The sequence below is a fragment of the Pholis gunnellus genome (genome assembly GCF_910591455.1).
Source record: "Pholis gunnellus genome assembly, chromosome: 1".
In the NCBI taxonomy this organism is placed as follows: Eukaryota; Metazoa; Chordata; class Actinopteri; order Perciformes; family Pholidae; genus Pholis; species Pholis gunnellus.
In genome coordinates, this window is record NC_136528.1 from 27,039,959 (window position 1) to 27,054,212 (window position 14,254).

General features: G+C 42.5%; 1 protein-coding gene across 1 annotated transcript; it reads right to left on the minus strand.

Moving 5' to 3' along the window:
• Window positions 1-418: 418 nt before the first annotated feature.
• Window positions 419-12,237, minus strand: usp8 (ubiquitin specific peptidase 8). The gene is made up of 19 exons (XM_079163662.1): window positions 11,876-12,237; window positions 11,059-11,234; window positions 9,505-9,649; window positions 9,296-9,381; window positions 9,044-9,185; window positions 8,739-8,781; window positions 8,392-8,563; window positions 7,986-8,148; window positions 7,724-7,865; window positions 6,891-7,165; window positions 6,279-6,776; window positions 5,630-5,704; window positions 5,201-5,499; window positions 4,785-5,003; window positions 4,494-4,704; window positions 3,171-3,407; window positions 2,787-2,929; window positions 2,489-2,621; window positions 419-1,920 (listed from the first exon to the last, which is right to left on the minus strand). Exons 2-19 carry the CDS (start codon window positions 11,160-11,162, stop codon window positions 1,762-1,764), a joined length of 3,246 nt encoding a protein of 1,081 aa, XP_079019788.1. The 5' UTR covers window positions 11,163-11,234; window positions 11,876-12,237; the 3' UTR covers window positions 419-1,761.
• Between the last annotated feature and the right edge of the window lie 2,017 nt (window positions 12,238-14,254).

Genomic DNA, 14,254 nt, shown 5'->3' on the forward strand with positions numbered 1-14,254 from the left:
ACACAGGTCACCTGAACATGGGTCACTACACAGCTCTGTGTCACAACGCCTTGACTAAATCCTGGCACCGTTTTGACGACTCAGCGGTCAGAGAGGTACGGGACAGCCTCGTTCAATCTCCGAATGCCTACGTGCTGCTCTACAGCCGCAAGCCCTTTCAAAAGCCAAAGATCCACGGACTGAGCTCTCCAACCAGCCGGCCAAATCCACGAGGGGACTGAGTTTCAACTTCCTTTTTCTTGTTTTATCCAAGCTTTTTTTTTTTTTTTTTTAACTGTTGTTTTCTTTCTAATGATCATACATGGTATTGTCTTACAGCCTCAGGAATGACGAGACTACAACATAACAGGAGGGTTTCATTCAGCCGTTAGCCGATTTATCCTAAAAAAAAAAAGTCACTCAGACACAAACAGTAATTTGAAGCAGTTTTAATAAATAGTCATGAGTTGTATGAGGTTAATATAATTGTTATATCTGAAAGAAAATTTGTTTTAGACCATTAAGAAATAAAATCAACATGTACAAGTAAAAAGAAAACAGATTATGATCACATGCTTGGCAATAAAACTTTACTCAGGAAGTCAAATCCTGTCGCCTCAGATCTCTGGTCCGTTCAGAAGATACATCAGTATACTTTGTGCTTGCTCACGTCAGTCAGTCCGTCAGTCAGGCAGCAAATGTTGACGCTTGTGTAAGAGAATAAGGTCAATTTCTCAAGTCTTCATATTCTCCCGGGTCAGTACTGAACACAAACAAAATAAATCAGATAAATCTAAATTACAGCAACACTGATGTAAGCCGAGAAGGAGGCCAAGTTATCCCAGTAACTTGTCCTCTAAATAGTTGTTGTGTTTGAATATAATAATGTAAAGAGTTACGTATGTTTAACAGAGAACACATTTTACAACAACCTTTAAAGAAGCAGGCAGGTTTTTCTCTCACTGCCTGGACCAAGCAAGACGGCCGAGCTCTCAGCATCAGTATAGTTTTAAAGCGTTCTGAGTCGAGTATTAATGTCTGCTGTTAAACAAAGTGTTCTACATAAACAACTTAAATTGATTGCATAATGTGTAAGTGCAACAATGTGGCTAATATGAACAAGAAACAATCTCCGGTCCCTCCTCTCTGAAGGAAGAATGCAAAAGTCAACGCTCACAGTCTCCTCCATCCCCTTTAAGATCATGTTAAACACCAGAAGGCTATCGAGTTAAACCCCTAAAACACAGTTTGTCGTTATGAATATGGTGATACTATGATGGCTGCTACGTTCCAAGAAAAACTAATTTGGTCACATTAATACCTTGCTCTCCAGTATTTACATTTTTGAATGTGCAACATCAGCATCGGTGAGTATGTACATGCCATCTAACGGTTGACCCCGGTGTAGACACGGTACAAGGAAGCTGATCAAGTTCTGTGATACGGTCCACGCCAGCTGTCAGCCCTACAACACAACCATCGAGAAGTCAGAGTAAAAGGAGCATCCGTTTAGTCACTAGATCAGTAATATGAACAGACGGCATGTTTTAACAGGTATAAGGTCCTCTAGTAGCTGAAGCATTGTGTGTCTGCACATTCCTCCGATCTGCCACAGACGGGATCCCATCGCCACTCGCTCGAGTGCGTCCTGGCGTGCTCATACACGACTAGTGAACCTGCAACTACGTGCACCAGGTCCTCAGAGCTGTGATTTTAAAAAGGAAAAAAAAGAAAGCTTCGCTGCTCTGGTGTGGTATTCTGTCTTCGTGTCCGACGGCTCCATCACAGGGCGGAGTAAAACAGGATGTAGGCTGCGGAGGACTTGACGGTGGAGGTGGTGATGTCGGTCACCTCGTGGTCGTCAAACTTGTACCAGCGCTGTTTGGGCGCGTTCTTACAGTAGGCTGTGTAGTGGCCACCATCTAAACCCCCGTAGTGGTTCTGGTAGTGGAAAAGAAGAGGGTTAGTCTAGTCTAAACAGCACATCATTATTAGGATGTGATCGTTTCTCATTTGAATATGAGCTTAAAGATACGGTTTGTGATGTTCCTCAGAAACATCTTTTGTTGTATTTGATGAAATTCTAATTACATCCCGATAGCAACAGATAAATGAAATGCTCTGACCAAGAAAGAGAAAAGGATCCTGTATCTGTGGCTGTAGCAGGACCCGATAAGCCCGCTCAATCACTTTATTCAACCCGAATGTAATGATGGGAGAGGCGACAAGTTGGATTTTTTTTGCTCGTCTCTCAGGATTAACAAACCCTAATGTCAATTTGTCTTGCCGTCATGGGGCCAAAACATTGGTACACAAGTTTGTTATTGGCTTTTTTTGGACTCTACCAACAAGGACGGATCGCTTTATGGGAGATGAACAAGATATAACTACATAACAATATAATACAATAATACTACATTGCTCTCTGGTGTGCATCTCTTAACCTCTTCTGTAACATATTCATTTTGTTTTACCGCTTCACAACATAACCAATTTCACTTTTACTTACAGAAACTCCATAGAGGCAGTATCTCTTCAGTGTCTGTTTTGGTCCAATGACGTACTGGGTCAGGTCCAGAGTTTCTAGAGAGAAGTCGACATAAGTCTGCAGCTTCTGCTTCCATCTACCCTCGTAGGAGAACCTGCAGAAATGACGCCCATTAGAGAAAAAGAGTGTCAATGTGGGAACAGTGAGAAAAATGCTAATCTGATTTCCTAAACAGTGAAAGTGTGCATTTAGTTGTACTAAAGCAGGGACAAAGAATTTGGTCTTTGTCATTATTTTGAATGCAAACACGACTACGGACCGTTTTAAGTGCACCAGGACGATGGGGGGGACCTTCCAGATCTCCAGTTTCTTGGTGGAATCTCTGTGGGCCTTGCAGTGTCTGCAGAACACCTTGTTGTTGTCGGTCAGCTTCTCTTCCTTGGAGAACAGCCTCAGACAATCCTGCCAAGAAACAGAGAACAAAATCAGTGAAGCACAATAAAGTAACTTTTTCTTTTTTTTTTTTATACATAGAAACTCAGGGAACACTCTAAGCCTCGAAGATGTAGTCAGAAAAGGGTTTGTGTGTTTGTCAAGAAAAATAGTGAAAATAACTGTTTTTTACAAAGCTTATAACAAACTGTTAAAAAAAGAGAAATCTCCCGACACACGCTTTGATGCACACGTTTAATGTCTGACCGACCTGCAGGGAGCACTTGCTGGTGGAGGCCAGAGGCAGCGACAGGTACATAAAGGTCTCAAATGTCCGTGACTTGCGGTGGCAGGTCAGACACTGCACAGTGGACTTGAACTGCCCCTGGAACAGTGCTACAATGATGGACTCATTGAGCAGCTTGTGTTTGCTCCAGGCCAAGTCGGCTGCCGTCTGATCATCCAGATGGTCGTTTTCCTCCTCCTTGTACCGCTTCCTGTTGTCCGCCTGACACCAGAGAGGGAAACACGTTGGTACACGAGGAAAACCTACCTTCATGACTCATGGCAGATACATAATATACTGGTCATGACTACAATACAGTAAGCGTTGAGAAAACAGAGCTAAATATATAAATGATAAACTTTGTATTCAACACCTATCTAATCTCTTTCAGCTTCATTAGCATGCGTTTCAGCCAAATCACTTAAATTATGAAATGTAGGAAGAGATGAGAGGCGGGTAAACCCTTTCTAATTAACGTCTCATTAATTAGACTGACTGATTCATCATTTAGTCTGGAGAGACACAGTGGACTGAGGCAGACGGGTCTGAACATCACACAAAAGGGATGTGATGAAATGGAGTGTGTTGCATGAGAAATGCACATTATCAGCCTTCACCACCTAAATGGCACTTCATCCTCAAAACTTAAAAAGAGTGAATAGCTCAATATCAAACTGTGGTGAATGTATTACTTCAACTCAACCCCAGGTGGAGACAGTATCTTAAAGCTGCCTGTTCATCTAAGAACAGCGTGTGGCCTTCACCAGGAAAAAGGTCTTTAAAAAACGATCAGGTCTTGATGTTTAAACGAGCATAAAATGCCTTCTTAACAATTCACCGAGTCCTTTCCCCATTCAAATGCACATGAAGCCAGTAAAATCAGTCGATACAGGCAATGAGGCATGTCTTGGGTCTACATGCACATAGGTTCTGACAGAGCATCAGACCAGACAGATGCAGACACGCCACACACACACACTGCTGCAGGAGGAGGACCAAGGACACACAGCTATTTACTTACTCTCTAATTTGCCATCAAAATGAAACCAGGTGAAAAAAAAAAAACAGAAAGAAGGAAAATGACAAAATACTATGATTTAATCGTTAACAGGCATATGTGCAACAACATACAGGGGTTGTAAAAGACAAGCCATAGAAAGCCATGGTTTAAATGAATAAATTACTTATTATTTATTCACTCAAGATTTAATTCAGGGCGAGCGCGTGTAGATGCAAGTGTTTCTCAAAAGCTTTTTAAGACTTTATTTATGCCACACTGATGTTAAATGAAACAAGTGTGTGCGCTACCTTGTTGAGGTCCTCGTGGAGCCCATCCATGAGGAACAGCAGCAGCTCCTGGGAGTCTTGCTGGTCATAGCCGGCAAATTGGTCATTGATCTTGCCTATGGTGATCTTGAAGTCCCGCGGACTGATGCACTTGTACAGACCAGCCCACAGGGCCTTCATGATCACACCAAACTCCTCCGCCACCTCTCCTTTATGGCCCAGTATGTTGTACCTGTCGGAGGTAGAGAAGTTAAATGATTGTCTTTGCATGAATCGTTATGGTCAGTGATTGCACCTATCTGGGGCCCTGACCTGTTGATGTCGTCCAGGTACAAATTGTTGTTGAAGTACTCAGCCATGCCCGTAGTGTTACACAGACACTGCAAGATGGAGTTCATGTAGCACGTGTTGCCCATGTTACGAAGGCCAGTCAGTGATGGACCCAGACCTCCAAATGAAGGATTCAGGTTGCGAATTTTGGCAGCTGATGGTCGAACAATCTCCACTTTAGAGTAGACTTTACTAGGAGGTCTGAAAGGCAGAAGAGCACAATGAGAGGAACCCAGACTAGTTTCTGCAGAGATAAGACTAAAGGAAACATAAGTAAAATAGTCTAACGAGATACACTGCAGTCAGATTACGACAACAGATACTAGATGCAGGACATTGTCCATTTATCACAGTTCCTGGACTTCCTGGAGTTGAATTAAAACATCTGTGTGCCTTACTTTGTCTCTCTGTTGATGGTGGGTATGACGGCAGCAGTGATCGGGGCGGCAGCCTTCTTCTGGGCCTCCTCTCTCAAGTCCTGGCTGATATCAGGGGAGGAGTACGAGCGTTTCAGTTTAGACTGTTCCCGTTCTTGTTCACTGCTGGTGTCCGGCTCAGCTGCTCGCGGTGGTTTCTGTTTGACTGTTGGCGGCGTGGAGGGTGGGGTCTGGGGAACCATGACCTCAGGAGGGTACAGGTGGACGCGGTTGGTTGGGGAATGGTAGTATCGGTAGGTCCCAGTCACCGTGTCAAGGAACTAGCCAAGAAATGGAGGGGTGAACAGAAAAAGAGATAGAACATTAGGGAGAAGAATAATTATTTCTCAATTCTTTCATCTCAGACTACTCCAAAAGAGTCAACATATTTCAGATTTAAACATCTGGTACCTTCATCCAACCGATTGGAAGCCCTGGTACACTCCTACCCATCTCCTCACTCCTTGCTCGGGTCAGGGGCTCCCTCTGTGGGATAAACACACACACACACACACACACACACACACACCATCTTCACCTAAAGGTTCTCTACAAAAATAATTATGAGGGACTTTCATGGTGAGGACAAAGGAAATAATAGGTATTTCTGAAGCCCAATGTCACGGACACGTCAGCGTTGTTCAGCATAAAACAATAGACCAAACATTCTTGTTTTTGTGAATCTTTTTAAACAAAACTAATTTGAGAATATCTACAACACTAACTTGTGTCTACAGTATTTCTTCTCAACTGACCTAATTGCACATGTATTTATTGTTTTTGATCGATCTATCAAATTATTTATGATATGTTATATTTTGGCAGCTGATGGCTGTACCATCTCCACGTTAAACAAACGTCGGCGGTCAGTCTGAATGGAAAGAGCTGGACAGCACGAGCTAGTGGCTGAGCCCGAGAGAGAAACCATACAAATGGAACCAAAAGTGAAACGCAACTGTATTTGGTAATTCTGTCATGTCATTCTGGGTAAATATATAATGTCCAGTCTCTTTCTCAATACTGTCACAAAGGGGCAATAAATGCAAATAAAACAACTCACCTTAATTTCACTAACAATATGGTTGGGAGCAGGAGAGTCCAGAGACATACTCTTGGAGGGAGTGTCAGAGTTCTGCTCCTTACCCCTCCTCTCTTTCCCGTCCCACCCCCTGTTCTCTTTATCTTCCTCTTCTTCTGCCTTCTGCCTTTCCAGTTTCTTTTTCTCCTGAGGTCCAGTCTCCTCATCTTCCTTCTTCCTCTTTTCACTTTGCTCCCTTTCTAGCCTTTCCTTCTGGTCCTTCTCCCGTCTCTCTTCCTCTACACGACGCTCCTGGTTGCGTTTCTCCTGCTCTTGCTTCGCCTTCTCCATCCCTGCCACCGCCTCAGAGTGTATCTGGCTTTGTTCTTCTTTAGACAGAGAAGTGTTGGGGATGAGGGGTGGTTTCACTGAGCGGTCAGGGACAAGTGGGCCGTTCTGCAAGGAGTCCTTTGCTGACCCGTTCTGGCTGGGCTTGAGATCGTTCGACACCCGGACAGAGGGTTTCTTGGTACGGTCAAACTGGGACACGGGGATAAGAGAATAAAACAAAGCATGAGTGATGTTTAGCACACTAGAGTCGTTAATATTTAGCACTCTCCTAAAGTTTATTAGTTATCAGGGCCGTTACAATACCTGGGGGAAGGCCTTGGTTGTTGCAGGCGACGGACTGGATGTGCCCTTCTGACTAAGGTCTTGCCCAGAATTTATGGAGCCTGCGACGGTGGAATCGACAGCATCTGGCAGCCTGTCGGTAACCATGGAAGTTTCAGATGTGGGGGGTTCTGCTGGTGGAACCCCGTTCAACAGCACAGGAGCAGAGGGTTCCTGAGGCTTGGGTGTAACCTCAGGCTCTGGTGGAGGTGGGGTTGGAGGCTTTGGTTCCTCGAGGGATGGGTAGCTAAAGTTCACTGTTCAACAACATCAAGAAAGTAAATAAAAAGAGAATTATTTTCTTAGAAAAAGCTTCCTTATCTCACTGTATAATGTAATCTCCTCACCGCCAATGTATGCCCAGTAAAAGTGCTTGCATTTGTCACGGACAGGCTGAGGTTATTACAAGTGTCTGACAAGATTGTGGAACGAAAACCCCGACAGAGATATAAAACATTTTTCTTCCACAACATCACAGCCTGTTTAGCGGTTGCCGTCTGCAGCTTTCTCACTCAATACCGGACCGATTGTCAATGTGTTGTCCCCATTAGTGGAGGATCAAGTCCAGAAAACACAAGCATAATGTGGGATGCAACGCTCAGAAATGGATTTTGTGGACTCAATAATAATTTTGATTAAAATAAAATCTGAAACAAAACGAAGCCTATTTTATTTTACTAATCTTATCAATTTGCTGCTATAATTTCTGTTTTTTAAAAGCAGCTGCAACAACACAAACAATAAATCAAACTACGTGGTGTGAAAAACACAAAGAGCCAAAGCTGTGACTTGCATGCTGTGCTGGTAATACTCACACTGAGGGGTGGCGCTGATGATATTCTGTCTAGGGGCGCGAACTTTAGCGTTGGTTGAGTACATGGGGTAAAACAACAGCCAGTTCTCGTAACCTCCCTCCAGCACCAGCGGCTCACTACGCAGGATGGTGATGCTGTCCCACTGGGCAGTGTGCAAACATATTATTATACTTCACAGGAAAGTTCTGCTGTTGTTATTCACACTTTAGGAGTCACACATAAGCCTGCGCACAAATGGCCACAACCACACACACTCAGTTACCTTGAAGAGGGCATCTTTGAGGCTCTGCAAGGTGGTGCCAAGTCTCAGGTCAGTGACAGAACTGAACCAGTCCAGCAGGACTATATAATCCACAAATCCCCGCCTTCTCCAATGCTCTTTAGACACCTCCGGCAGCTTCGCCTCAATCTGATTCACAGTGATTCTAAAAAGTCATGACATACCAGTTCAGGCGGTCAGGTTTAAGGAATTTGACTTTTTTTTTTTAATCCATCATTGTTTGACGGTTAATGACAAAAAGCAGAGGGAATAAAATAACAAGTTAACAAAAATAAATAACATAATAGATTCCTTCATATTATGCCTCCAAAACCAGATTACAAATGACACATTCAGTGTGAGATCAGACAATCAGGTATGAAGCCTGGTCTCATAACCGCTTTCTCACCCTGGACTAATGGCCTCCTCAGGCACACTGACGCAGGTCTGGCCTGGGACCTGAATGCGAGACTCCTCAAAATCCCTGTGGCTGCGGGCATCCATGACAATTATGGTTATCGTCTGGTCCTTCATCATGTGGAAAAGCCTCTCAGCTGAAATCCCACCAGCTGGCACCACAGCTACCAGATAAAGTCATTCAATCAACACAAAAAGTAATAACGGACTAGAATTTGCACAAAGCTTCATGGGTTCAAGACTTAACATAACGTCAGCAAATGTGTCAGTTCCTAGAATGATTCTCCCCTCAGAAAGGACTACATAGGTTTATCAGACGTGGTCGTGTTGACTGCTTACCTTTGGAGGTTGTGTTCTTGAGTTCATTCTGTTCTCCTTTTACCTGACATACAGACACAACAATCATCTTGTTCATACTTTAATGTTGATTTGGCCAATTTCTTCTTCCATGAAATAACTCCATTATAAACATACTATTACTTACAACAAGGACATTTATATATTTGCTAATGAAAACAGTAGTTATTACTGGTATGATGTGAACTGTAGATGTAAAACTGTGTAAATTCAGTGAGTGTATAATTTCCATTGGAATCCAGTGTCTGCCTCATGTGAGTATGTTTTAATATGCAGCACATCTCTACCTTTTTGCTGTCCTTCTTGTTTGCTGAGGACACTTTTGGAGAGCTTCGACCGCCATCTTTCTCTGTTATTTCCTCCCTCCTTTTCTTCTCCTCTTGTCTCTCCATCTCCTCCAGTTTCTTTCGAACCTCAACTTCCTCATACCTGTTAAAATGTGAAGATTAGCTGAGTAAAATAGAAAAAAAAATTCCTCATATGCCACCTTGCAGCTTATGCATTAATAGCATGTGTACAATCCAAGAGAAGTCTCTAACCTGAGTTTAAGGCTTTCAGAGAGCTTCTCGGCCTCTTCGATGGCTTTCTTAAAGCTGTTTGGCCCAAGCATGGTCATGTAATACTCCTTGGACAATGGAACAGAGAAGAATTACATAGAAATACCCAATTCTTGATACATTTCCACAGCAAGACGCTACATCAAAAATACACAGAAAAAAAGACGCAGTTATAAAATGATTAACTATACCGGTTGTTGCATGAAGTCTGGTCTTTTCTTGATAATGTCATATACTGTGAGATACTTCATGTACAGCACATACGCCTTCTCCTCATCTCTGTCCAGACGACACTCCTCTGCCACCTTGAAGAGTTTGCAGGCACTCTGAACATAGCTGCAACACAGCAAAAAAACAAAAACTATTTCATTACTATCATTGCAAAATCCTTGATTTGAGTAGGGGCCTTTTTTGGTATGTTATCCCCATCTGGCTGCCCTGACTTAAAGACAGTTACTCTGTGTTGTGAGTGTGTTTTTACTGTATGCCATATAGTGCTGGGCGGTATACCGGTATTAATTTCCCGTACGATATGAATTTTTCATATACCGTCATACCGGAGCACAGTCTATCAACAACTGTCAATCTTCAGCAGGTGGCAAAATACATTGTTCGCCGCGGCTTGCGTCGCAGTCGGAGCTAGTTCTATTAACTGTATTGAGAGGGACCCTTGATCATGGTTCTAACTTTATAACACAACAATGAATAACCCACAACTAACGCTATTTAACAGGGCAAAACACCACGACACAACAGTTTGTGACACAGAAACAATTTGTAACACTAATAATTGTACATTTATATAATTTCACCGCCGAACTGCATGCTGGGTACAGCTCACTCGCCTGCTAGCGCAACAGTCTGCTAACAGCCGGGAGAGGCTCATCACATGCACAACGTTACATTAAAGAACAGAACAGATTGATGCAGGATGAACATAGACAGACCGGAGATGCACCGACAGAGTTTGACACATATGCAACGCTGATTACGTTTAATATGTGTGGCATTTGTAATAGATGTACGTTGGTACGTAGAGGGTGATAAGACGCTGTAACGGGAGGGACTTAGGACCCAGGGGAATGTAGGTGAAGGAAAGCGGAAGAGACGGAAGACACGCCACACGACGCCACACGAACAGCTGTTCACCGCTCGTCACTATCCTGCAGACCAGAGATTCTCAACTGGTGGGTCGCCGCGGACCTGTTTTCAGTGGGTCGCGGGCCTTTGCCTTATGCAGCGCACTCATTCACGCTCCTTTCCAGCATTTACGGCACTTGTTAAGGCGCTTGTTAAGCGGTGCAGGAAAAACGCCGACCAATGCGTTGTAAATCACGTCACGTGATGCAGTTTAGCCAATCAAATAAGGGTATTCTGAAACGTTTCCTTACTCTAGTGAGATGTACCCACACCGTGACACAGGGAGGAGAGACAAGGAAAGACATCATAGAGCAGATCTCATGAAAATGTATGTGTGAAAGTCAAATATCTCTGGTCGATTTTAACAATTGAAATTGCTGAAAAGACCGCATTCCTAAACGAGTGCTGCGAAAACATTGCAATAAAAGTGTTTCTCTTCCGCACACTTGGCCTTATGGTGAGGTGTATGTATTTGAAAATAATACCGTGATATACCGTGGTACCGCCAAAGTTATGCAAAATACCGTGATATACATTTTTCGTCATATCGCACAGCACTAATGCCATAATGGGTTGATAGCAGCAAACGAAAAGCTTAACGTTACCTTCTGGTGCTCGTCTTGTCTGGTTTAATTTCAGCCTTTTTATTGAGTTCACCCAGAGATGTGGACAGATACAGCTCTCTGACCCCGGTGGAGACTGCAGGCATCTTCGCGGTCGTGTTCAGTCAGAGCTCACAGGCAGGAAACCAGTCAGTGCTGCACACACGAGCCGGACATACCTGGAATACACGTGAAACTAAATAAACAACAACATCCAACCAGCTAGTCCTGTCCAAATCTATTTTTAGATTACAGTTAAGTTAAACGAATTGAGTTAAAAGTTATGAAGCATTTAAAAATGGCCACAATTAGACAGGCTGAAAACATGACATGTCGATGATACGTAACGTTATATCTCACCTTAACTACAACAGGCTATTGTTCTCACTGTTAGCGCATTAGACAATATTATCAAGTTATTTAGCTGGCGCGGGATTTGTCAACATCGACAACAACAACAAGTAGCTAGTAGTTTCCTGGCTAACGTTAGCCTTGATCGGTTGCCTGTTGGACAGCTAACGGGAAACAACATTGGTGTTGTTCAACTTAGATTATACACCAACCATTGCTTTGATACAAACACAATTCAGCTCGATAATTAAATGTTAACTTAGCGTTGTTACCTTCTCAGCTAGCTACGTTAGTTAGCGAGCTAGGCTCAAAGCTGCACGCAGCTTGGTCAGCTAAAGTTGTTTAGCTATTTAACTAGCTAGTGTTACTGCACAGGAAGCCACAGCTGTGGTCACATTCAGCAGTAAAGAGACATCCTCTAGTAATCACTGACTGTCTGTTAATAAGATGCTGTTCATTTTAAAAGTACCTCTTTCTGATCCGTTGCTTACACTTTAGCTACTTTTTGTTGACAGCTGATTTCTTGTTCCGCCTCCTCCTCCTCTTCTTCTTCTTCTTCTTCTTCTTCTTCTTCTCTGACGTTTTGCGGTAGCTGGTGTCTTTAATGTTGCCGTACTGCCACCTCCTGGAGCAAATGTTCTGCTTCACTGACCACTTTCTCTTGTCCTGTCCCAACTTCTCAGTACCTCAAACTCTCAAATCGCCAAGATCCTTTTCATTCGTGTATAGTAGCAGTGTTTTTTTGTCAGGGAGCATGCCCCCTGTGCCTCTATTGTCACATGAATGTTACAGATTCTTTACATTGTTCACAAAACCGGTCCGATGTGTCCCTACAATGTGTCCTGTTAAACGTGTTATGTCCTGTTGTTCATCATTGCCCTGTCCTCTACCTTAAGGTCTACAGTGTCAAACTGAACTGTACATACATTAGCCTAATATGTTTTTTTTTTGTATTCTTTTCTATATCTTCCTGTGAATCCGTTCCCTGCTCAGTGATTATCTAACTTTCTGTTTCTTTCCTTTCTTCTACACCCATACTCCTCCTACATATACTTTACCAATCTCAAGTGTCATTGAGCAATACCAGCCGCACTGCTGCATGGCGGAAGATGACAGATGTCGGGCCTGAGTTTTGTGTAATTAGGTCAGCCTTTTGTGATCACGCCTGGCAAAGCAACGATACAAGCACATACAGTGGCCACCAACCCGTCCAAAGGCCTTCTCACAGGCCACTCAGTAATGAGGGAAGAGCAAGTGTTGCTCTGTCAATATCCACTCTCAGATTTATACTGCTGGTCATAATAAAAACTATAAAACCTAAGGTGTGTCATAACTTAGCAAAATTGCAGTGACAGAAGCAACGTTTCTAAACCCACGCTTAGTTTTTTTACCCCTTTATTCACAGATTATTAGCCAGCAAGTATTTTATGCTCCTACTCATGTCAAACTAAATCCTATCTATATGAATTGTTTCTGACTTTTGGTTTGAAATATCAAGCCCAAGGTTTTTTTTCTTTTTTTTTTTTAATAAAAGCAAAAGAATATGATCCATCAGGATGCACTTTGACTTTGATGTCATGCCAATTGTGCAATTATGGTTAAGCCTGCTTTCATCAGGGTCAGACGCCCAGATGTAAAGGCACACAAAGAGCACAATACTCCCAGTGTGCTCTGCTCTATATCACATAACACTTATTTTTGTGTATTGCACCACACACACACACACACACACACACACACTTTCCATTACTCTAGTCATTGCCTGCTACCGGGCTTCCTGCGGGATCAAAAGTCTGTGCAGCATTTATTGCTCAGATTCAAAGAAGTTGTGGGTCAACTGTCATTCAGAGGACTTGCATGAATAAACAGACAAACTTCCCTGTTGAAAGTGTCTGTGAAACTGTCCAATGGTAAATCAAAGAGTGACAGAACAGATAACATTAGATATTAAACAAAAGGTATTTACAGATTTTGATAGTGACAATGGATCCAGATCTTATTCCAGCAGGATCTTACACATATACTGTAGAACCACATGAGAGCTACCACATGTGACCACAATGCAGCAGTCAACAGCACAGTGTGTGAACAGTCCAGGTGCGACAGAGTTTAATGAGCGCGACTCCTCATCATCTCATCTCATCTTTTTATGTGTGTTCATTCATTGTTCATTTGTTTGTAATGTCCCTATTTTACCTTTCTGTTTGCTCACGAAGAGGCATCATTTAATACAAATATTGATTTGCTTTTACACTCATCTTCTGTAATGCGTTCAGGGCGGATGTGAAGAGGAAATGAGAGAGATTACTGTATGAAAGGGCACCATTGTTTTAGAAATGTATGGTGCCAATGTATATATAATCAATCTCTTGAGGAAAATAAAATAAGGTAGGTGTATTTCTCAAAATATGGAATTGCTGGTTCTACCAAAGAGCGATTTCCCCTTTAAAACTTTTCAAACAAGTTCATATAAACAACTGTTTGAGGCCCAGTGAGGTCATATTATTAACATGTAATATTTCACCAAAAAAGAAAAAGTCTTTCTTTGCTGCTCCTCAGATGTTTCTCCTAACCTATTGGAGGGTGGCTGAACTCCTGGTTGTTAACCATGTACTGGACTAAAGTACCAAACTGTGTATAAAATCAGCTCCACCTCAACCAGCTCCAACAGTAAACCGATACATGAACATTGATGCATTGGTGGGACTTTTTAGAATCTAAGGGATCGACATATTCTTTGCAAAACATAACCAGTTTTTTTAAATTATTGTTTACTATATGAAAACTAACTAAAAAATATAAATACAAATAAAAATAAATATTCGATTGAAGTTTATATGGTAAAAAT

Excerpts from the sequence above, each read along its gene's own strand:
- usp8 (XM_079163662.1), bottom strand. The coding sequence starts at position 11,162 with ATGCCTGCAGTCTCCACCGGGGTCAGAGAGCTGTATCTGTCCACATCT. Across the intron at positions 8,564-8,738 it reads CAAGAACACAACCTCCAAAG|CTGTGGTGCCAGCTGGTGGG; the intron begins GTAAGCAGTCAA and ends TTTATCTGGTAG. Across the intron at positions 6,777-6,890 it reads CAACCAAGGCCTTCCCCCAG|TTTGACCGTACCAAGAAACC; the intron begins GTATTGTAACGG and ends CCCGTGTCCCAG.